General features: G+C 43.3%; 1 protein-coding gene across 1 annotated transcript in view; it reads left to right on the forward strand.

Annotated features, from left to right (window-relative positions):
* The window catches only part of DAPP1 (dual adaptor of phosphotyrosine and 3-phosphoinositides 1), a 49078-nt gene that overhangs the window by 18355 nt on the left and 7025 nt on the right, over positions 1-23698 (forward strand). The window contains exons 2-5 of the mRNA XM_032332985.1: positions 2450-2572; positions 6348-6481; positions 18428-18558; positions 22696-22743. Of these exons, the coding sequence (XP_032188876.1) occupies positions 2450-2572; positions 6348-6481; positions 18428-18558; positions 22696-22743 (436 nt within the window). The remainder of the gene's footprint in view (positions 1-2449; positions 2573-6347; positions 6482-18427; positions 18559-22695; positions 22744-23698) is intronic.

The raw sequence follows: 23698 nt of genomic DNA on the forward strand, positions 1-23698 counted from the left end.
TTGTATGTTTATGATATATTGTTATGATTTGAAAGATGAGCATAAAAAAATTCTTCGTGAAAACTGACATCTGGCTATAATTACCACAAGAATTCTGTAAATGTTTTCAACACAGACTTCAGATCTCACTGAAAAGAATCCAAAAAAATGTCCAAGCCCTTTATGTTTTAGAATTTCATTAATCAAGTTTTATCACTTCAAAGAAGTAACCTATTGGCTCAAACAGAATCTTACACCAAAGTGTTCATCCAAAAAGTAATTATTGGCATGATGTATTTAAGGACTTGTGACCTTGTGGAGATTTCACCTGTCAAAAAGAATTAGTAGCCAAACCTGGAGTATTTTTTATAGCTTCACTTTTAATTCCACAATTGTCCTTTTTCTATTGAGGCATAACTGATATACAACATTGTATTCGTTCCAGATTCCAACTGTCCTTTGAAAGCATATTGTAATGAGAAAATTTGAACTTGTCTGAATCAGTTCAAGGAAGGGGAGGCTTCTTTGTGCATAAACAACTGAGTGATCCTATAGAAATGTTTCTCTTTGCCATTGCTTCCAGCCCACAAATACATTTCTAATACTAGATGGGGGCATCTGTGCCCCACAGAGGAAATATGCTAAAGAAAGATGTATTGGGAAATGCAGATTTAGAAAACAGATTGCTTGGAGACCTATGTAGAAACTTCCTTCCACAGATGGTCTTACATGGACCGTTTATTATCAGGCTAAAGTTTCATGCCAGAGGGATGTCCCAGTAGACGACAGCAGAAGCCCTCACCCTCAGAGTAGGACTCTTCCTTGAAGTTTTGTTTTTGGGTTTTTTTTGTTTGTTTGTTTTTTAAGATTTTATTTATTTGAAAGAGAGAGAGAGAGAGAGCGCACAAGTGGGGAGGGCAGAGGGAGAGGGAGAAGTCGATGCCCCGCTGAGCAGGGAGCCTGAGGCATGGCTGGATCCCAGGACCCTGGGATTGTGACCTGAGCCAAAGCAGACACTTAACCGACTGAGACCCCCAGGCACCTGTCTTCCTTGAGGTTCTTGTACACTATCCATTCATCTTCAATAGCTCTTCAGTCACTGGCATAGTTGACATCACTTGTGTAGTTGCCTATGATCCCTTCCTCTCCGCTGCCCTGAGCTGGGGGTCCCTTGCAGGGGCGACTATCCCCTGTACCTAACTTCCCATTTTCCAAAACAAACTCAAGATAATAAAAAAATTATATTTGAGGCCAAATAAAATCACATTGATGAGATGTAGCACAAGTTAGGTTTTGTGGGTCTCAGTGGTTTCATGTAACCACTACCAAGTCCTGAGTTCTGATGTTTGCCAGGCCTGTTTCGGCCATTTCATGTGTGTGAATGTGAGTGGTACTCACGACTGCCCATGGGATATGGCTAATGTGAATCCTGTTTTAGAAGTGAGAAAGCTGAAGCTCTGACTGGTTACGTAACTTGCCCAGGGTTGTGCAGCTGGTGGAGGTGTCTATCACCTAGATAGGACTAGAGTGAACCAACTCCAGGGGCCACAATCCCATCTCACCACGCTGGACCGCCTCTAGCGAGTCATTTAAAAAATGTGTAAGATCTATGGGGAAAGGAGCAGATCAGTGTGCCTAGAATGCTCTTATTTCCACAGAGTTAGGAGGTGAGGGGTTGTACTAGAATGCCTTCAGATGCATAGCTGTCTCTGAGGGGGAAACATGGGGAAATGGCTGACCTTGGTGTCCTCTGGAAAGAAAACAGGGGAACTGGGGATTTAGGGTGAGAACAGGGTTTTTACTGAGTCTTCTTTTTGAGCCACTTGGGGTTTTTTCTTCTACCATGTATCTATGTTACCTTTTCTAAAACAAACTTTTTAAAAAACATAGATTGATTTGAAACTCCTTGGGACTTCTCTGGCTCCTCAGATACTTGTCAGTTTGAAACACGATCTGATGGGGTTTAGGTGTCAGTATAAAACATTGGAATTCCTTGTGTTCAACTTCATCTCACTGATGACTGTGGACTTGGACTTCAGTATAGTAGCTCAGAGGTTTGCCAACACTGCAAAAAGCAGGACCATACTTGCAAAAGAGCTTGTGAGAGAGAGATCAAGAGAAAGAAAATTGGCCAAATCTTATTCTTAATGGTTATTTTTGACTGGGACTTTGAAAAAAATCTTGCTAAAGGGAAGACCCTATCTCCAAATAAGGTCATATGCTGAAGTACTGGGATTCAGGACTTCAACATACGAATTATCAGGACACAGTTCAACCCATAACCTTGCTTTTCGCCAGTTTTCTCTACTTTCCCCTCAGCCCGGCCCAGAGAGTTCCTTGTCCTGATGTTTGGTCTCTGGGGTACCTGTGGTGGAGAACATGGCTGAGGTCATCTCTGAGAGGAAAACCCAGTAAAGGAAGAGTCGCCTGTGGTGAGGCCCAAGTGAAAGTGTGGTTCTCTCCTTCCTAGGTGGTATCACGGCAACCTCACACGCCACGCGGCTGAGGCTCTTCTCCTCTCAAACGGATGTGACGGCAGCTACCTTCTGAGGGACAGCAATGAAAGTACGGGGCTGTACTCTCTCTCTGTGAGGTAGGACGCTGAGGAACTCTATGAATTCAACATTGTTCCAACTCTTCCTTACACAGGCATTGACTCTATCATCACACGCACATTGCCAGGTAACAACATCCTCACATTGCCAGAAAAAACATTCTCTTGACTCCTGGGAGACCTGCAGCTCTAAGGATTCCAAGGCCTGAATGGTGGACTGTGAGAACCGTTCTTTCTCCTTCCCTCAGCAGGAAAGGAAACGGGAGAGCCTAAAGACACTTTATGAATTGTTTAGTGTCTCACTTACCTGACGGAGAAACTGAAACCCAAAGTGCTAAATTGTCTTTGCACCCCATTAATCAATGATAGAAACAGCACCGGAATCCAAATTCCTGAAACCTGGCCCGGTGTCCTCTTAATAGTTCTTGCTAGCCCTGGAAAATCAGAACGATTTGTGACTGTGCAACATTCATAATCACAAACTCAAGCAGGCAGTAAGGCAAATTTTAAGGTTGTTTTTTTTTTTTTTCTTTCTATAAATGGATTGACCTTTCTCCAAGCTCCACTTCCTCTGAGTGTTAATGGAATTAATCTGGTCCCTGCACAGATCTAACCTGTAATGGTCCAGTCCTTCCAGGGTCCCTCTCCTCCCCTGCTTCCTTCTAGCTGGCCTCTTGATCAGGGAAGCTGACCTCGCCCGGTGATAATCGGGAGGAGCCATTGGTTTTCGGTCAGCATCTGTCACCTTGGCCTCTGCAGGCGTGTAGCAAGGCTTTCTGGGTTTATGGGGAGTTGCCTTCTGCTTAGACTGGGAATGTGAGGATCCATGAAATTGACAACCTCAAACGGTTACTGTTTTTTGCTGTTCTAATAGCACCTCCATGTGCTCCTGAAAAGATCCCCTGGGGGGCTCCTGAGTGGCTCGGTTGGTTAATCGACTGCCTTCAGCTCATGTTATGATCTTGGGGGTCCTGGGATTGAGCCCCAGGCCAGACTCTCTGCTCCTCGGGGAGCCTGTTGCTTCTCCCTCTCCCTCTCCCTCTTCCTACTTTTCCCCCTGCTTGTGCTCTCTCTGTCAAATAAATGAATAAAATCTTGATGTAGCACCCCTCACGCTGATCTGACATGAGGTTTTCTCTATTCTTTTCTGCCCCACATGGTCTAGGCCTCCTTGTCACTAACTCAACATCTACATCTACACTCCTTTACCTCTGAATCCTTTACCCTGAATCCAGATTAGGGACCATTTGGTTTTGGTTTTGTTTTTCTGTTTTGTTTTTTTTTAATCTCCTCTCCCTCTGATAGGGGCAAAGACTGGCTTCAAAAGTATTTCCCAAAATAATTGATGGCAGGTTTCTATGAGCTCAAAAGCCAAGAATTAATTTTCTTTTCTTCTCTTTGCGCTTCTGGACTTCCGTATTTTCTGTGCCCATAATGAATTACCCCAAACTCAGTGGCTTTAAGCAACTCCATTGATCATCTCACAGTCTCTGTGTGTTGCAAGCCCAGGTGGTTTCTCCAGTTTCTCTGCTGGGGCTCCTGCCAGGCCGAAACCAAGGTGCCGGCTGACGTTGTGGTTCAGCCGGGACTCAGAGTCCTCTTCCCTCGACCTCTTCTTTTTGGCTTCATTCCTTTTCATTCATTTCCTTACTGCTGTAGGACTGAGCTCCATCTTTTCCATGCTGCTATTGACCAGGGACCAGAGTCAGCCTCTGGAATCCACACATAGTTAGTTCCCTGCCAAGTGGCCCCCACAGGCAGTTCACAGCACAGATGTTTGCTTCCTTCTAGAACAGTCTCTCTGATCTCCTCTCCTGTGACCAGCCAGAAAGAACTCTTTGCTTTTACCAGGACTCTAACATGATTCGGTCAGGCCCACCCACACCATCTCCCTGTTGTCAGGTCAGCTAATGCAGGGCCTGAATTATCTGCAAAATCCCTTCATAGTAGCATCTATACTAGCATTTTATTGAATAAATGGGAAAGGTTTATGTAGTCCAGGGACTGAGAATCAGAGTTGCGATAGCTAACTGCCTGCCACATCGTGGAAGGGAGATGGGATAAATAAGAGGTCATGGAGAAAACACACACACACACGCACATTCATTAACATTTTTTATGTTACTCTGCTATATTTTGCTTAGAATTTTTCTAAATAACATTTTTGGGAAAAGTATTCATCAGACATGAAATTCTGCTCAGGTAGAAGCAAGAATGGTGCTTTCTCTGATAGACAGCTACAGGTGAAAATCTCATCAGGTCGTTAGGCTGCAAATCGTTTAATGCATAGCTCTTCCCCAAATCACTTAACAAACTTGCGGGAGTATTCGATCAAAGAATGTTAACTTCTCACCTATAGATGTCTCATGTGAGCAATTAGATCAGAAGCTTCTTACAAACAGGCGCGTGTATATCCCATCTGTATAAAAATGTAAAATTCACCAGTTTCCAAGACAAATACTTGGAAATACTTTCAGAAAAAGAAATAACCACCAGCAGAGGTGACAGGAACCATAGACTGGCTCAGAAGACTGGCCGATTTGACTCGTTCCCTGGTTCACTCCCTTAATAATCAGTGTTTGAGAGCATCCGCTCTATGCCCACCACGGTGGTGAGTGTTGAGAAGGTTCAGACTTTGCTCTGAGGAATTACAGCCTCATGGGGAGTGGGACGCTGCACAGGTAGTTGTCTACAAGGTAGAATGCAGTAACCCACAGGAAAGAAAGCAAGATCTGTGCTTGGAGGGTTGAGGAGAGCAAAGCAAGTAACTTAAGATGGAAGGATCATGCAGTGACTGACAGAGTAGGTGGTATTTAAACTGATGCTTGATCAGAAACAAAGAGGACGCTGTTGCAGGTGAAGAGGACTGGGGGCTGTAAGAGCTAAGGGACAAGAGAAGAAACTTCTAGAAGAACTGTAGGTCCACTTGGCTTAGAGCAGCCATTCTTAGGGTGTGGTCCCCAGACCAGCAGCATCACCGAGAACATGTTAAGGGTGCAATTCCTGGGCTCCACACCTTGGAAGTACTGAATCAGGAATCCAGGGGGTAGGACCCAGAAATCTGGGTTTTAACAAGCCCTCCTGGTGATTCTGATTTCTGATGCGTGCTAAAGTTGGAGCAGGCCATTCATAGAGAAGAGAAGAATAGTGGGAGTCAAATAATGTATCTCTATGTAAGACACATAACATTTATATATATTATGTGTAATATAGAATTTATATATGCTTTCTATTTATATATGTAACTTATATTATAAATAATACGTGATTTATATATTTATATATAACTATATATACACTTACAATTTAAAATTTATTTAGTGCTCTGCCTTATTCCAAAAGTGAGGTGGCAAATGACTTTGTAGGAAATTGTGTATTTTATTCAGTAGGCAGTGGAACCAGCATGGCAAAAAAAGGGCAAATTAAGTGACAGAAACAGAATTCAGATGGACTCCCAAACAAGTAAGAGAGAAGAGCCAAAAAGAGGAGAACTTGGGGAGGGTGCGATCTGCCATTTCTATCATTCCCTATTCTCTGCTGGTTTTAAATACTGAAGGGGGTTTTGGTCAAGGATAACTTTGGGTAAATCAGAGAATGCCCGGGGAGAATCTCCTCTTGTCTTCTATGACAGTGAAAAACTGAGAAGAGCTCTGCCAAAAAAGCACTAGTACTTTAAAAATGCCAGTGGTTTCAATAGCTGCGTTGTAAGGCTCAGTTTTTAGAAGAGTTTAATGGTGATGCTAATACCTAAGTTTAAATTCCTCTTCTTCTTCAAAACCTTAAATAACCTTAAGCATTTCTTTTTCCCTTTCAGAGCCAAAGACTCTGTCAAACACTTTCATGTTGAATATACTGGATATTCATTTAAATTTGGCTTTAATGAATTCTCATCTTTGAAGGATTTTGTCAAGCATTTTGCAAATCAGCCTTTGATTGGAAGTGAGACAGGTAAGCAATGAACAGATAGAGACTTCAACTAGGAGACCTTGTTTCGGGATAGAGGAGGGCCAGGGAGGATTTCATTAAATAGTTGTACTTCTATTGAATTATGTGCTTGTGATACACAATTAGATATGTTTAGAAACAATTTTTTTCAATTATTCTGCTATATGTTACATTAATAAACTATTCATATAGTTTATTAATATATTAATATATAATATACACATTATATATACATACATATGTACATATATGCATATGTATGTGTATATGTTTATATCAGTATCATCTTTGGGAAAAAAACAATGTGCCTCGTGCAAAGTAGATAGTTTTCTTAGAATGCATCATTTAATAAATTGATTTAAAATACACAATTTTTAAAAAATAGTCTTTTCACTTTATAACAATAAATATAATCAACAAAGAAAGAAGAAAGGCTGGAACAACTTTCTGATTCCTCATAATTTTAGTATGGACCATTTGCATATTGGGGAGACCCATAAAAGATAATTTTGAACATTTAAAAAAATAAAATTCTTACTTAAATTTCCACAAACATCACTGAATATTGCAAGTATTGACTAGAAATTGCTCTCTTGAGCAAGGCCTTTATTCACCATAAAGTTCTGTTTCTCTTATCTTGGCTTTTTAAGTTTTTACACTAGACTTAAAGATGGATAGAAAATTTTGAATTTCCCCGTTTGAGTGGTTAAAGTCAAACTAGAATATTGAAGTTTTAAAAACAAAAAACACGTGACCTTGGTATTTAAATTATTCGACTTGGTTTTCTGTACCAGTTCCATAAAGTAAGCAGAAGATCACCCCTGTATTTGTGATACAGAATCACAATATTATGCGACCCGAGTGATGGTAACTCTCAGTTAATCAAAAGCTGGGCAATTCCAGAACTTGAGGCAGAAGAGGAACTCAAGACTTAGCAGCACTGCTGTTTTACCATGAACTTGTACATACTCATTTTCTGGGTAAACATGGCCAGTGGGCTTTCTGTTAACTTCACTGTGGTGGGGAGAGATGCCACCACTGGTTTTTCCTTTTCTGCTGTTTCTGTGGCCTGGATAGACCCTGAGATGAATCATACGGTATCAAGTGTAGACGAAAAGCACAGTGGAAACCACAAAATAGTTGCCTTACTTTATACTCACTGCACAAGACCTGTAATAGAATATTCCAAACTATGAACTTGAAGCTATAATTTATTTTTTTTCTGGTGGAAATTCTTCCAGTTACCTCCTCATTTAACCAGCAATAGTTCTCATCACACATGGCAGGTGGGCTTATATTATTTATTTCCATTGCTCCCAGCATTGGCAAGCTTTTCAGTTTCTCAAATCCCTTCACTTCCGACTGACTTATTTCCAACCCTCAGTTTTATTCACTTCTTGGTCACTAGAACTTGAGAAGAGACGTTTTGAAGCAAAAGACTTTGTTTTATCTGCCTCTGCTGTGTCCTTCTCCAAGTCCCCCAGGTCCCGATATGGTGCATGACGCTTCAGGTGAATGAATGGATGAGTGGGTGGAAAACTGTGCGTGAGAACTCTGTGTTGCCTCAAAGCCATGAACAGTGTTATCTTGCAGCCTTCTTTCTTCCTCCAAGCAACATCAGTGTCCTTCTTTTAAACGCTCCTCCTAGATTCTATTTTTAACCCTTTGGATCATTCTCGGTGCTCCTTCCTGAACTTTCTCCAAGTTAGAGAAAAGGTGCACACTCTTACCTATCAAAATGTTTCAAAAAAAAACAAAAAAAACAAAAAAACAACTTTAAGACCAAAGTGCATGTAGTGGTTTTTGGTTGAACCTTTCTGGCACAGGTCCAATCTCCATCCAAGAGGATCACCTAAGATTTTGCTGAAGTATAGATACGTTGACATTGAATTCAAGACAATGAAATTTCCTGTAAATACATTAAGTTTCCCTGTAAACATGTCAGTCTAACTAAAGAAGGTTTACCATTAATCCATTAGGGATTATTAAAAAAAAGTATAATCCTGACTGCTGGGTTAGTTTTATCCAAAGCTAGTATTATTAACATTAACCATAACTACTTTATGTATTGCGCGGAAACTCAGGAAACTAAGATTTTTATCCGCTCTGCTGCACCTTCTCTGTTCCATCATCATCCAGCAGGGAATTTGATATTATTTGAATGCCTGTCACATGCTTAAGAGTCTGTACTTGGCTTACTAACTTCCAGCCTTTGAGTTAGATTCCACGGACTCTGAAATATTCCTCTTATCTGTCCCAGCCAGATGAAGGCAAAGCCACTGAGGCTGGGAACAAGGGGGAAAACCCATGACAAGTGAGTGTTCTAGTTTTGCCCCTCTGAAAGTAATAGGCCTCAGGAAACAAGATAACGTGCTGAAGTCATGATGACTCTTAAGCCCAGCAGATTTTCAGAAGTCACAGTCAGCACCGTGACCTGTGAATAACAGTGAATGGAAACCAGGATGCCACCTTCCAAAAATAGGTCTCTTCTTATTCATTTAAGTATTGGCTCCTGGTGTTTACCCGCTGTGATGGGGGAACCTCCAGGCTCATGATTTCTTGTTCACCATCAGAGGAAGGGCAAATTCCTAAAGTTTTCATTCAGTTAAAGATTACCAGGGGAGGTATTTGCCTGCATGATGGATGAGGCTTGCAAGCGTTCTCACCTCCAGATCCTAGGAATGGAAAGGACTCGAACTGGGTATGTCAGTCCACTCCTTTTAGCCCAGACCCCCTTCAGGCCAGCATCCCCCTGCAGTGCATGGGGAGTGAATTTAAGAGAGACTTCCCCACACTTAATCTACTGGACACATTACCTCTTAGGGCAGCGGGGGGTGGGGGGGTGGGGGGGGAAAGAGGGGGAACCTCCAAAATAACCAATAGCCTTACACTTCACCTTACAGTCATACATAATATAGAGCGGATCCCAGGTTTTCCTTAGGCTCTGGGTCTTAAGAAAATCTTTGTATTGAGGAGACATAAAAGTGTTTATCTCAAGGGAAGAATACTATTTTGAGATATCCTTTTTCCTATTCTATTCCTATTCTCTACTCTTTAAACTCTGAGGATTTCTGTTTCCTCATTGGAAGAGTGAAGATTTCCTAAGCAAGATCTAAGCCCCCTGACAGCCTCAGTATTCTATTATTATAATTTCCCTTGCTATAATCTGCATTTAACCTTTCCAATCTCCATGAAAGTTTTTGTTCCCTCTAATTTCTCCTTACTGACACCCATAAATACTCTTAAGGTATTTCTGACTGTCAAATCCCAGTCATTTCCTAAGTATATCAGAGAGACATTTGACATGTTCTTTCCCTTTACTTTCCTCGGTGGCTCTTTCTGTTCTAACATATTGCATAATTCACTTAAAAAAATCTTTGCAAAAAATATTTTTTTTAAATCTTTGCATTGCTATGTAAATCTTATGAGAAGAAAGATGTTTGTCAGTTTCGTACCCTGATCCTTCCTCCCAGTAAGAGAATAAATGCTGCTAATTATCCACATTTCATCATTTCATGTCAGTTTCCCATTCATCCATTGCCCAAGGCTGCTTTGCAACGTGCACGGCAACACTGTAACCAGCAAACTTACGACAATTAACTTTTACTTCCAAAGTTTATGTGGAGCGTCCTTTGAAATGAAGCTTTATGTTGTATGTATGGTCAGTAATGATTAAATTCAGAATTTGACTTTCATTTGTAATCATAAGCATCTATGTAAAACTTCCTTCATATGTGTACATGGCTTCTAAAATTCAATTCAAATTAGACTTGGAAATTTGAGACTTTTTTATTAGCATGGATATGTTTGGTCCATTATCAATTTTTACTGTATTCTCTTGTAATTAGCTAAGTTTCATATATGTAATCTTGAAAATTTAGACAGCATTTATTTTATTTTATTTTATCTTATTTGAGAGAGAGCACATGCATGCACAAAGGAGCAGGGGAAGGTGGAGGGAGAGGCGGAAGGGTAGAGGAAGAGAGAAAGGGAGAGAGAGAATCAGACTCCCCACTGAATTGTGGAGTGCACAGGCCAATGCAGGACTTGATACCAGGATGCTGAGATCACAACCTGAGCCCAAGTCAGATGCTTAAATGACTGAAACACCCAAGTGGCCCTAGAGAGCATTTACTTTTATCCTTAAATATCCAAATATTATTAGAACAAAAATTACCTTTCCTATTACCTTTTGTTTCTATTAGAATACTTCTGTGTAGGGGCGCCTGGGTGGCTCAGTGGGTTAAAGCCTCTGCTTTCAGCTCAGGTCATGATCCCAGGGTCCTGGGATCGAGCCCCACATTGGGCTCTCTGCTCTGCAGGGAGCCTGCTTCCCCCCGCCTCTGCCTGCCTCTCTTGCCTCCTTGTGATCTCTGTCTGTCAAATAAATAAATAAAAATCTTTTTTAAAAAAAGAATACTTCTGCGTATGAAATAGTCATACACAATGTATTATAGGAATTACTGTGCTGGGACTTTAATCACCTACCCAGCATGGTACAAGTCAAGTGCTATGTTTGTGCTTACCCTTTATAATAATTGGTTCTCAGTTTTGAAGGTCCTATCTGGTTCTTTCTTAAATGTCAAATTTCCACTTCTCTTTTTGTCTTGATATGGGGATTCCCAACCTCTTGATAACTGCTATAGTTATTATTATTTTATTTTGTAACCCCAGCCTTTTTACCCAGGTGGCATTTAAGAATAATGAAGTTAAAATTAATTGTAGTTTGAGACTTGTGTGACGTTTCTGAAAATTATTGGTGACAACTCAGAATTCTGCCAAACCACAACCAAGAATCACTTCTTTAGCTTATGCTCACCAAAAAAGGAAATTTTCTTAGTTTGTGATGAGGTGTGTTCGAAAAAGGAAAAAGCAGGCAGGGCAGGAAAGGGAAGCAACATTTGTGGAGTGCTCATTGAGTTCCTAGCGTTCTATCAGACGTTTTCACATATATCAAATTCTTTTTTACTCTTCTGTACCACCCACCATAAATGTGAAAGTTGTCCCATTTTCAGATGAGGCGATCAAAACTTAGGCATTCTGAATTATTGGGGCAGGGGGCACCACTGGCAGGCATCAGAGCTGCGAGTGGAATCCAGGCCAACCTTGCTCTGAAGCATAGGGGCTTTCCATTCACATCACGTCTCCTGGTCTACCAGTCAGCTGGCAGCACGCCATCGCCAGGGCAGTGTGACCCCAAGTGGGTCTGGATGGGAAGATTCCCTGCCACAGTGACCTAAGAGAATGTCTGTAGGACATGGCGGGGCTCTCCCCCACTCTCTTCTTTAAGGTCTGTAATGATATTTTTGGTATGTGATGTAAAGAATGTGAATCAGTTTGAGCCTCTGTCTTTGTATTTACTGCTGTTCTCATTTTATTTACATGAATGGCCTTTTGAGAAATGATACTGTCTCAAGAGGATATCAAGAGGTTATCTTAAAACAGAAAAAAAGTCAACTAGAAAACAAACACACAGAGGCCCATCCTATTTATGTCCCTCCAGAAAGGATACAAAACAGCCTCTATAAATACAGTCAGGTAAAATGAAATGTAAAGGTTGAATGGGAAGGTGGAAGAAAGGGAAACTGAGGCACAAAGACTCAATGGCCCCAGGAGGACAGTCTTTAATGGATAACGTACATTTACAGGAAACAGGACACAGCTCTGGTCACTCAGTGTCCTCGTACTTCTTACGCCTGCCTCGAGCCTGGGTGTTCAACTGGATTTATAGGCTATTAGTATGGGAAAGGAGCCTACAGACCATCTCATTTTTCCTCTACAAATGAAGAAACTGAGGTCTGGTGAGAAATGTTGAGGCAAAAACACACATCTCCATTCCTCAAGCTGCCTCTTAAAGAACCCATTTCTTCAAACTTTGATCCCTGTGTATGCTGTCTTGCCTACCACGGAGCATATTTCACAGGCTGTAGAGAGTTTCCATTGGGTGGCCACCATGGCTGAGAATACCGTAAAATGAGTAAACACAAGAACTCCCCGTTCAACTGCTCACCAGCTGGATGTCCTTGGGCAAATTACGTAACCTCTCTGAGATTCAGTTTCATCATCTTATAAATTAGAGCCAATGATCTAATAGTTCATGACTTACTGGTGAAGATTGGATGGGATTAAGTATGTAAGGCTATAAAAATAATTTTTAACACGTCTTTCCATGAAGCAGTTTATGGTAATTCACTCCGTCGTATTATATGCAAGAACTCTACCTTCTTTGGTAGATCATGAAGAGTTCGTGAGGGATGACTGAATTTCTGTTTATCAAATGTTTATGTCCTCTCCAAATTTTAAGCCAGTTCCACAGTGGATTCAGATGAAAGGTTAGGTCAAGTGGCCGCTCCAAAGAGAGTGACCTGACTTGACGTGGGTATTTTAACAGAATCTTCCAACCTGGCTGACTGACCTGCCTCTCATTCCTCTGTATAGTTCTCCCTGGGAGACTGGACAAGGGAAAGCCCCTGTATATGTAAATGAACACAGTTTCCCCAGCACCATTTTATAATGGGTTCAAGTTCATCTGCTGAGCAGGTTGCAAAGACAAAAGGAGAAAGATCTCGAATATTCCTGTCACTCCCTCTGGAAAGCTCCTTCCCACCAGCAAGAGGTGACAGAGGAAACTGCCACAGATATGCCAGTTGCCAAGCTTGTTTTCTGAACCCGAGGGCAAGGACAAAACATGGATGGACGTGGTCCTATTTTAATTGAGCAAATAGGTATTGAGCACCAACTATGAGCCACGCTGTGATGCTACTGACAGTAGAGTGATGAATCAGACATCATTCTTACCCTCAAACATCTTACAGTCTGGCCCGAGAAACCTGGTGGGTAAGCAGGTGCTTTAGTGCATAAAAGAAATACCCTGAATAAAAGTTTCCCTTTTAAGACTGAAGGAAACTTTGGTGGTTCTAGGCACTTTCAGGAGAAGCTTCCAGGTAATTGACGCTGCTCCAAGAAAAGTGGAGTGTTTCTCTGCTTCCTTTTCTCCTGTTGATCCTGAAAATACATTAGCAACACAACACAATGGCAAGCTCCTAAGATTGAAGGGAGGCCCCTGCTCTGCTCCCATTAAATAACTTTTAATTAAAAAAAGTTTCCCTTGTAGGAGCTGTATGTGCTCTTGAGCTACTCTCTGTTGCAGAGATCACCCCAGTGCCTGGGCGCGAGGCTGCTCCTCCGGTGTCGCTGAGGTCCCGCGAGGTCCCACGAGGTCCCGCGGGAATACAAGCCAGGGTCCGAGTGGGCGTCCTGTAAGTTAGCAGTGCAGCCCCGGCAAACTGAACCGCCTCCCCTGGTCTGCTCTGATCCCCTCAAGAGCGTACCTCCACGCAGCGCTTCTGAAACTAGGTTTCACCTCAAAGGCAGGAAACGACAATCTCCTTCATGTAGCTCAGAAGCTGAAGTGAAACTTGCAGCCAGGTTTCCCAGACCTGTGGTCGCAGAGCTTCCTCTCTCCTCCCTCCACCAGCCCCTGCCTCCCGTTGCTTTGTAGCTGAATTCTCCGAGCAGATCCTGCTGTTCGTTTGGCCTATCACTCACCTGGAGTTCCTCCTGGAAGGGACCAAGGGCCTACCTTGGGCCTTAGGTGGAAATGTAATGAGTTTGTGGTGGCTACATTTTCTAAGTTTCTTTTGATTGCAAATGACAGAAACCCACCTTGGCTAGATGAATTTAAAAAACAAAAACAAAAACAAAAACACAAAAAAACAAAACAAAAAAGGGGGAGAGAAGTGGATTTTTTTTTTTTTTTTTTGGTAAGGATATTAGTATTCTTGTTCATAATATAAAGGCAGGATGAACACCAAGTGCCAATAAAGAATCAGCCCCATGATCACGGCAAGTCTGAGGCTTTCAGCAAACTGAAAAGCCTCCCTTGGCCTTGCTCTGATCACCTCAAAAATGTACCTCTCAGACATTTCTGAGACCTGGTTTTATGTGAAAGGCAGGAAAGAACAGTCTCCTTCATGTAGCTCAGAAACTGAAGATAGTGGGCCTTTTCTCTGGTAGATCCCTGGGAAGTGAGTCCCGTGAGTGCACTGGGGGGAGGTGTTTGTGGGGGACACCCAGGGTCTGTGGGGATCTACCCTGGAGTACAAGAACGGGACAGTCTCTGCTGAAGGGGAAATCATCGTAAGCCCAGCAGCCGTGCCAAGGAGTCTATGTATTGTTTTCTCCTTGACCAGAACCATCAAGCTAGGAAGACCTCCAGAGGTGGATTACCAGTGGGAGCTGTCATTTTATAAGTAGATTGTCATTTCCTTCATTCCACCATTCAGTCTAGCCTCTTTCATGGTCTTACTAGCTAAAATCAATCTAAACTCAATTCTGCTTTCCTGTTGACTCATTAACATTTCTCTCGGTTTAGCGTTTGTTGGTTAAAGTTTAGAAGAGGTTTTTGAAATAGAATATTGTTCCCCCCAGTGAAGATTTGGACAGCTGTACTTGACATTGTGGTCCCTTCCTTATCCTGGTGCAGGGTGATCATGACCCTGGGAGGTTGGCTCCTCCCAGGCTCTTCTCTGACGTAACCCTGACCAGCTATGGCATTCATGTATCCCCTCACTGATCAAGCCTTTATTATGTCAGCGTCTCTACTGGGAGGCGGGGACACAAATATAAATTTGGCACCATACCTGCTCTGAAGGGACTCTCAGGGTTGGGAATTGCACCTGTTGAAAAGACAATGGGTTTACAATACCAAGTGGTTATAGCATTGTGGCTCAGGCAGCACCCCTGCCCAGAGGTCCTTATACTGTAACACAGCGGGCCCCCAAGGCTGTCCTTATCTTCCAGGAACTGGCGACCCCCCCAAAGATGCCCACCTCTCTCCCTGCACCTGTGAATATGTTACGTTCTGTAGCAGGAGGGAATTAAGTTTGTAGGTGGAATTAAGACTGCCCGTCAGCTGACTCTGGATGGGGAGGTTACTCTGGATTTTCCAGGTGGGCACCCTGTAATCATAAGGGTCCTTGTAAGTAAAAGATGGAGGCGGTAGAGGGAGACCCAGAGACGTGGCAGTGTGGGCAGGCCTCACACGCATCGTGCTGGCTTTGAAGATGGAGGAATGGGGCCACCAGGGAAGGGCTGGTGGCAGCTTCCAGAAGCTAGAAAAGACAGAATGGATTCTTCCCTAGAGCCTTTCCAGAAAGAGAGCATCCCTGCCAATCCCTTGATTTTAGATTAATGGGACCCATTTCAGACTTCTGACCTCCAGAACTTTAAGATAAGAAATCTGAGTTGTTTTAAGCCCTATGGTGGTGGTGATTTGTCACAGAAACAAAGGGAAGTCACTACAGGTAGTATGCTTGGTTATGTGCAAAACCAGAATTAACTCGGTGTGTCTTTCCAGCACATCATTTAAAAAATTATTTTCATATTAAACATAGGGAAAAGGATGAAAATCTAGCATCCTCTGGGAAGAGAAAGCATGAGATTTCACATTTTTTCTAACTTGAAAACTGCTTTGAGCCTTTGGCTCCAGGCCCCTCTCCTCCACTGTCAGATGGAAGGTTTAGGAGGGGCCCGGGCGGCTTAAGAAAGGCCATTGGCGGCTACTAGAATCTGCCATTTTCATTCTTGGCAGAATGTCACACATGGGGCTTTTTTAACTCGACATTTAAAAATGCATGTTCCAGAGATGCGATCATTGGGTTTTCGTCTAAGAATTTAAAAATACTCTATATCAAAGCGTAATAACATCTCACATTTTCACAAAACACTTTTTATTCAGTGCTTCAGACAGCCTTGTGAAGAAAGGTCATTATTCTCACGTGTCCGAGGAGGAAACAGAAGCTAGAACGATTGTCCAGGGTCCACGGGAACAGAGTGGCAGTGGTGGCTCATTCCATGATGCCATGGTGACCATCGGGCATATCATTGGAGGGAGGGGCATCTTTGCGGGGGGCACCTTAGAGCCAGGCCCACATTCACAAGCACCTGGCACCATTACGATGGTGTAACATGGCCCCCAAGCCGCGCAACGTCTGCTCTTGATTTCGGTGTCTCTGCTTTCATTATGACTCTAAAACTGTAAACCTGTCGCTGGCCCCTTGTCCTGATATGACTGGATCTGTTCTCATGAAAGGATCACCTTGACAAGAGAGCGCTGACAATGCGCAAGCATGGGATGGGGGCTGCGGGTCCCTGTGAAAGCCATTTTTCACTGTGATCCCAATGCTTCAGGTGTGACCTGGGTGCAGAAGAAGGAGGCCAGGGTCTCATTCTTCTCTGGGGCCCAGGTCAGAGACCCTCTCCTGGGTTTTCTCGGTGATTCTTGTCAAGGGACAGGAGGGGGTCCCATGGGCCTGTCGTCAGAGGCCACAGGTGTTTCTTCAGTCAGTGGGTCATGCATACTCGAGCACTGAGCACCAGCACTATAATCCGCTGGCTTTGTTTGTAGGTGTATTATTATTATAATGTACTTTTTACCTGCAGAGCTGGTCTCTGTCCTCATTGTCTCTCTTAACACCAGTTCAAGTTCCATACTTTCGTTTTCTTTTTTTTTTTTTTTTCTCCCTTCATTTATTTGAGAGAGAAAAAGAGCATGAGCAGGAGGGAAGGGCAGAGGCCAAGGGAGAAGCAGACTTTCCGCTGAGCAGGGAGCGTGATGTGGGGCTCAATCCCAGGACCCTGGGATCGTGACCTGAGCCGAAGGCAGATGCTTAACCCACTGGGCCACCCAGTGCCCAAGGTCCATACTTTCTATAATCTTTCGAAGTACTTTTTCACAGGAGCCTTCTCACCACCCTTATGAAATAACACCCTCTTCCTTACGCCTCCCTCATCACCTGCTATGCCTTTATCTTGCTCTGTTAGGATTTCTATAACACTTCTCTCTCCTGACACATTGTATTTCTTTTTTTTTTTTTTTTTTTTTTTTTTCTGGCTCCCCAACCAGAGAAGCAGGTGCTGTATCTTCTTTGTTTGCTGTTGTATTCCCACTGCCTGGATGAGTGTCCGGCACATAGGAGAGCCCAGTAAATATTTGTTGACTCTATTACTGAGTTCTTTACATCTCCCTGAATGGTACAATCTCAGACCTGCCTTTACAAGACCCCAGTGAAATAAAAATAAGAAACCACAGCAAGGAGGAAGAAACCCTTAACTTACTCTTTTTGTAAAGTGTCTATTTCTGATCAGGTGACTGACTGGGGGAAGGCGAAAAGTGTGGAGTCAGAAGTGCTCTCAGGCTTGGAGAGGCACGCCGAAGCCCCCCAGAACTGGCCCCTGTTGGAGCCCTTTTTCTGCCTGATCCTCTCCTCCAGGTGGAAGTAAGGGCAATCATGCATAAGCCAGTTCAGGTCACGTTCACTAGAGCAAAGCAGATTTTCATGTAGCTTATTTTGTTAATTGGGTGGTAAGAGACAGTAGGGATAATGCAACGAGTCCACTTTTCCTGAGACCCACTGATCTGTTATAAGTTTGTTCTGAAACTAGTGAGCAATAAGGACTGTGGAATAAATCCTCTCATACCCCAGTGCATTTGTTCACTTTTACTTTCGTGGCTTTTGTAAAGCCTTCCTGTAAGTTTCCAGTCACAGCTGAAGGTCTAGATCCATGTGGGCCCCTCCACGAAAGTTATTCCGAAGTGTTCCATGGAAGGGGTCTTTGGGGCTCCCAAGAGCCCCCAGCATGCGTCATCCTCATCTCTGACCCTGCTCTTATCACCCTGTTCATTTAAATGGCAACCCGTTAAGTAAGATCCATTGCTAGTTCTGTCTGAGCACTGGAAGGACAGAAATCATCTCCTCATGCTTTCTATATCTAGTGTCCACCTTAAGTGCCTGGCACATGGGTGCGACTCCAGAAACGTCGAGAAAATGAGCAAGTGAAGAGATGAGAATGTAAGAGGCTAAAATCTAGCCGTGGTTCTCTGGTTGTTAGCCTGTGGGCCTTCTTTCTGGGGCTGCTCTCTGACGATGTTCTTCTGTCTTCACTCAGGCACCCTGATTGTCCTGAAACACCCCTACCCGAGAAAAGTGGAAGAACCTTCCATTTACGAGTCTGTCCGGGTTCACACAGCAATGCAGACGGGCAGAACGGAAAGTGACCTCGTGCCCACCGCCCCTTCCGTAAGTGGCTGACCGTGGTGCCCTCGCAAATGTGCAAGGAAGTGTTAAGATACTTTAAGAAGTATGTTTGTTCACGTGAAAACTCTACCTTGGGAACTAAAACCTGAAAAGGAACATCCAGCGTGAAGCCCGTGACTCAGTTTCTCTGATCCAGGGTAAAACATTAAAAACAACAGCAACAACAATGCCATAGCGATAGATAGGATTCTAAATACTTCAAAAACACTGCTTAAATTCCTGTCCTTACTTAGAAGGGGGAGAGATGTTGATGTTCACACAGTTGGCTACACTGTTACTCGTCCACGAGTTTCTTCTATTAAGAATTATTTTTTTTTTTTAAATTTCAATTGTCTGTGAAGGATAAATATGCCCCACTTTGACTATAAAATCTCAGGATGTTGTTTTCTCCTATTCTTTCTCTCCTTCACTGAAGGGAGGGTACAGACAGAACACATTTGCACTTCTTGGCAGTGCGGACCATTGTTCAGTTTCTGTGCAGCCCGAGCATTCATTGTTCCTCAGGAGCCCATCCCTGTTTGTTCTGTGAGCTGTGACCCCGCAAACATGCCTCCCGGCACCACTTCCGCTCTCCCCTGCACTGTGCTGGCGGCTCTCCTGTTCTTCCTCTTTCCCTTGTTTGCCGAATACTCCTGGCATAAGACGTCAGGATTTGTGTGTGTAATCAAGAAGACAACACACAAAGGAAATACAAAGAAGGTTGAAAAAAAAAAAAAAGGTCCTACATTTTACTGTAGGACCTATCCTGCCACCACAGAGATCTTTCTTAAAAAGCAAATGGGTCACATGACCTCCCTGTCAACCTTTGGCGGTGCCCAATGTCTTCCCGGTCCACCAGGCCCTGCTCTCTCTCTGGCCTTGCCTGTGCTCCTCCAATGCTCACACCACCGTGCGTTCCCCTGACTGGGCTCCTTCTCCCCTCCTCGTCCCTGACATGTGCCAACACGGCGGCTGTCCCTTCATGAGCCTTGAAGACAGATGTCAGAGACCGGTGTCTCTCAGGATGCCCTCCTGGCCCCTCCTAGCGTTCTTTAAAAGGGCCCTCTTTTGTGTTCCCAGCACCCTCTGCTTGCCTTTACCCTGCAGTCCTCATGGAGCAGGGCAGAAGGGCATTGCTAACATCTGTGCATGTGTCTGCTCACCCCTTTCCCCACCCCCTTGTGGGCCTAATACTTCTGGGGACAAGACTCATAACTTGTCTTTGTGGCTTTTTGGAGCCTAGCCTGGTTCACGGCGCACGTTACATTTTTGTTTCTGGGCTCTGTCGACTCAAAAATAAAAGTCCTGGAAATGGTTGAAGGAGGTAGTTTATTTAGCTTTGTTAGAGTTGGAGGAGGAAGCATCAAACCCCAGAACTAGCAAAACTGAGGAAAGCAAGACCATAAATAGTCCCAAGTCAAAACGGACCAAAGGACAAATCAAGCCTTATGTCCTAATTGATTCTTCGATTTCCAGCCAACCCACCCCTCCCTGACTTTCCTCTTTATCCGCCTGCTTCCCACCCTCCCCCGCTACCAGTCACCTCAACATCTTGCTCATCTGTCCTCTCCTCGGTTACCCTTCCCTTAAAGATCCCCACCCAGGGTCAGTTGTACCATATACCCTACTATGTGTGCTCTTTATCAACAGTAAAATGTAGGACCTAATCTGTAGACCTGGTGTGAGCAGGAGAGCTAGCAGCCTTAGGTAGAGACAGACCTCTTGAAACCAAATTCTGCAAGACTTATTGCCTACCTTCTTTGCACACTCCAAGGATCTGACAGGTTCTCCTGCCTGAGTGTCTCAATATGCCTGTGCACAGAAGGTTCTGTATAATGGAGTTTTTAAAGCAATATTGAGGGATTGGTGGGGCATGGCTGCACCCACACTGTATGATGACAAATCCATGGAGTTTACTGTGCATTAATACAGGCAGAAAACGATCAACATTTTCTAGTGTCGCAGGGAGAGAGAACAGAGCAAGGAGAGAGAACAGTGCAAGAGCCCAAGGTGGGAACTAAATTGAGGTGTTTTGAAGATTAGCAAGAAGATTATAATGATCGGCATGAAGTGGGGAGAGGCAATGTGGTAGGAGATGAGGTTGTTGAGAGAAGGAGGGGTCAGTCATGTCAGGCGGCGTTTTTCTCAAAGGGCCCACCCCTCAGCTGAGTGCTGGGAAATTCATAGTGCTTTGGGGCGCTGCTGGCATTAGCGGGTGTCGGGAGCTAGGAAGAGCCTGACACTTTAGCCTGCTTGCACACTATTAGAGCTGCACGGCGTCACGGCAGACTGCTGGTTGGCTGCCATTTCCTCTGGAAGGAGACACTGTCTCCATCTTCTAAGGTTGTTTGCCCTAAGAACATGCTTTAAAAATGGGTCTGTGAGGCGCCGGGATGGCTCAGTCATACAAGCATCTGCTTTCAGCTCAGGTCATGATCCCAGCGTCCTGGGATTGAGCCCCACATCGGGCTCCCTGCTCAGTGCAGAGTCTACTTCTCCCTCTCCCTGCTGCTCTCCTCTGCTCGTGTACCCTCTATTTCTCAAAGAAAAAATTGTTTCTCAAATAAATAAAAAAACCTTTAAAAAATAAAAATGGGTCTGGAACAAAGGGCTATTAGTGCCTTGCTAATAAGACACACAGAGGCATGAGAGCTCTGGAGAATTATTTCCCAGCAATGGACAGGGGCCACGGAGGCTACATATGCTGGATTGACTTTTGTTTTAAGTGTCCAGGAGAAAGTATAAGAGTTTAGAGCAACATGATTTAAGTCTTAAAATTTTTAAAAAGCTCATTGCCCCCCGCTAAGTGGAAAATGGAATGTGGCCGAAGTTGGAGGAAAGACACCGGTGAGGGGGCTGTTGGAGCAGTCCAGTGAGAGATGGTGGTAGCTGAAACTACACAGGCAGTGGGGTAAGAACTGGTGAACTTCAGGGTGTGCTGTGAGGTAGAAGAGACGAGACTTAGGGCAGATCGAATGTGAGATGTGCAAGAGAGTCTCACAGTGGTCTTCCTGCTGTTTACCAAGATGGCGGAGGTGGGTTTGGGGGATGGGAATGAGCAGTTCTGTTTTGGACCCAGGAAACGTGAAATACCAATTGGTTGTGTTGGTGGAGATTGAGATGATCTGATTTGCAAACCTGACATAGAATAGGTCCCAATCTAAATTGTCAGTTTCCTTAGCTTCACTGATTTCTATTCCTTTTACTTCTGCAAATTTTTTCTCTTTCTTCTGTTATTCTACCGGTGTAAGATACAGTGTAACACCATACTAGAACAAAATGTCCTTCAGTTTCTTTGGGAATTTATGAAGTTCTAAATTTCTTTATTTTAGGGTCCTTATTTTATGCATATTTCTATTTGCATGGTTCTCTACCATTCCTTACATTTTATAGGTGCTAGCTACATGTGTGATGTTACTACCCTTGAATTAATGCTGTGTGAGTTAAGAAATGACTCCTTGTCACTTCAGATCCCCTTTGGATAAATCAAGTGTAAATAAATCTGCATGCCTGGAAGTCTTTTCCACAGAATAGAGGTCTCAAGAGATGGTCTCTGAAAAAAAAGTGGGGGGAGGGCTGTAATGGGGGAGGTTCATGTGATAAAATAAATATTGGATATGCTATTTCTCATGTCCCCCCTTAAAATTCACAAGGCATACTGGCAGAATACATTCTCTGCGAAGTAAAGAAATCCCTCTACTTCATCCAAAGTTTTCCAAATGCATTGACCCAATGTCAATGTGTGTGTGTGTGACCCAGTGTCAAAGTGTGCACACACTTGGGCACGCATTTGTGCATAATACCTCTGCAACAATTTAAGCGGCTGGGTTTTACATGACACACTCTGCCCAACGCTTTTAGAAGTGATGGGATGTGGCTTATTGTTTGCAAATTGCTAACTCAAGTTAGAAGAGTCTTTGAGTTTTTGCCTCTTGCTACAGAACTCCCCACCAACGACCCAGTCTGAAAACAGTCTCTCACAACACAGGGAGGATTTTCAAGTGTCTCAGTGAAGAATGTAGGGCGATTATTTAAAGATCAAAGGCAAACCGGTGTTTCATTTTAAAATGGGACAGGAATAGAACGACAAATCATGTGGCGATAGTTCTGGGCTTCACTTGGTGCTTCTTTCTTTTTCAGCTGGGCACCAAAGAAGGTTACCTCACCAAACAGGGGGGCCTGGTCAAGGTAAGGAAACATGTCTCTGCTAGCCCCGGCCACACAGAGAGACAGCTCCTGTAGACTCAATTCTTGCTTTGACATTTTTTAAAAGCACAATTGCCTATTTTGAGCTGCTGCACTATTTTTCTGTTTCAAAAGCCGGTCTTTATGACTAGTATTAGTCAAAATTCTGGAAAATCACTTGACTTTTCTTTGGCAAAGTCAAATGTGTGAGAGTAGTCTACCATTAAGACCTCCCAAAACGTACAGTCCTTTAAATGGAACAAGCCAGGATGAAAAGTAGCAAGTGAACTCTAGAATATTTCTTTTCTTTTCTTTTTTAAACTAAGAAGAAGTCAAAATTGCATAAAATGTTAACCTAAAAGTAGGCCAAACGTCACTGGCATTAATGTAATTCTGTTATAAAATCCTAAAGAAAACACAAAACTTTACTAGGTCTGGGGTATCCAACTGTCCCTCCATTGATGTAATTGTATTTTTTAAGTTATGATGCCCATTTTAATATTCAAGAAGGCCTTCATGGAATATGTCTACTTTTCCCTATTTTAAGAGTCAGGGCACTTAACCTCTCTCCTGGATACTGGCCCGCTTGCATTCAACCTAAATATTTGGTTATTTGTGTCCCTACTAGACTGGATGGTCCCCAAGGATAGGAAGTATTATATTCGTGGCATATTTATTTTTAAGTTCTCTGTTACTTCTTTTAACTGGATACATTGTCACCCAAGATAGTGGGAGGGTTCTATTAGTACATAAGAGAGGGAAGGTGGGGAACAAGAGTTCCCCCCACCAATATCGTGGAACTCTTAGGCAAGTCTTAGAAAATCCTGTGGTTTGAGGTTCCCGATCTTCAGTTTGTATATTTGTGAAACAAGACTATTTGGCATTGTATAAAGATTGGTTAGATAGTATCTAGCCCATAGTAGGTGCCCACAAAATGGTATCTGTTCTTATTATAGAG

This window comes from Mustela erminea, chromosome 2 (assembly GCF_009829155.1).
Source record: "Mustela erminea isolate mMusErm1 chromosome 2, mMusErm1.Pri, whole genome shotgun sequence".
NCBI classification, from domain to species: domain Eukaryota; kingdom Metazoa; phylum Chordata; class Mammalia; order Carnivora; family Mustelidae; genus Mustela; species Mustela erminea.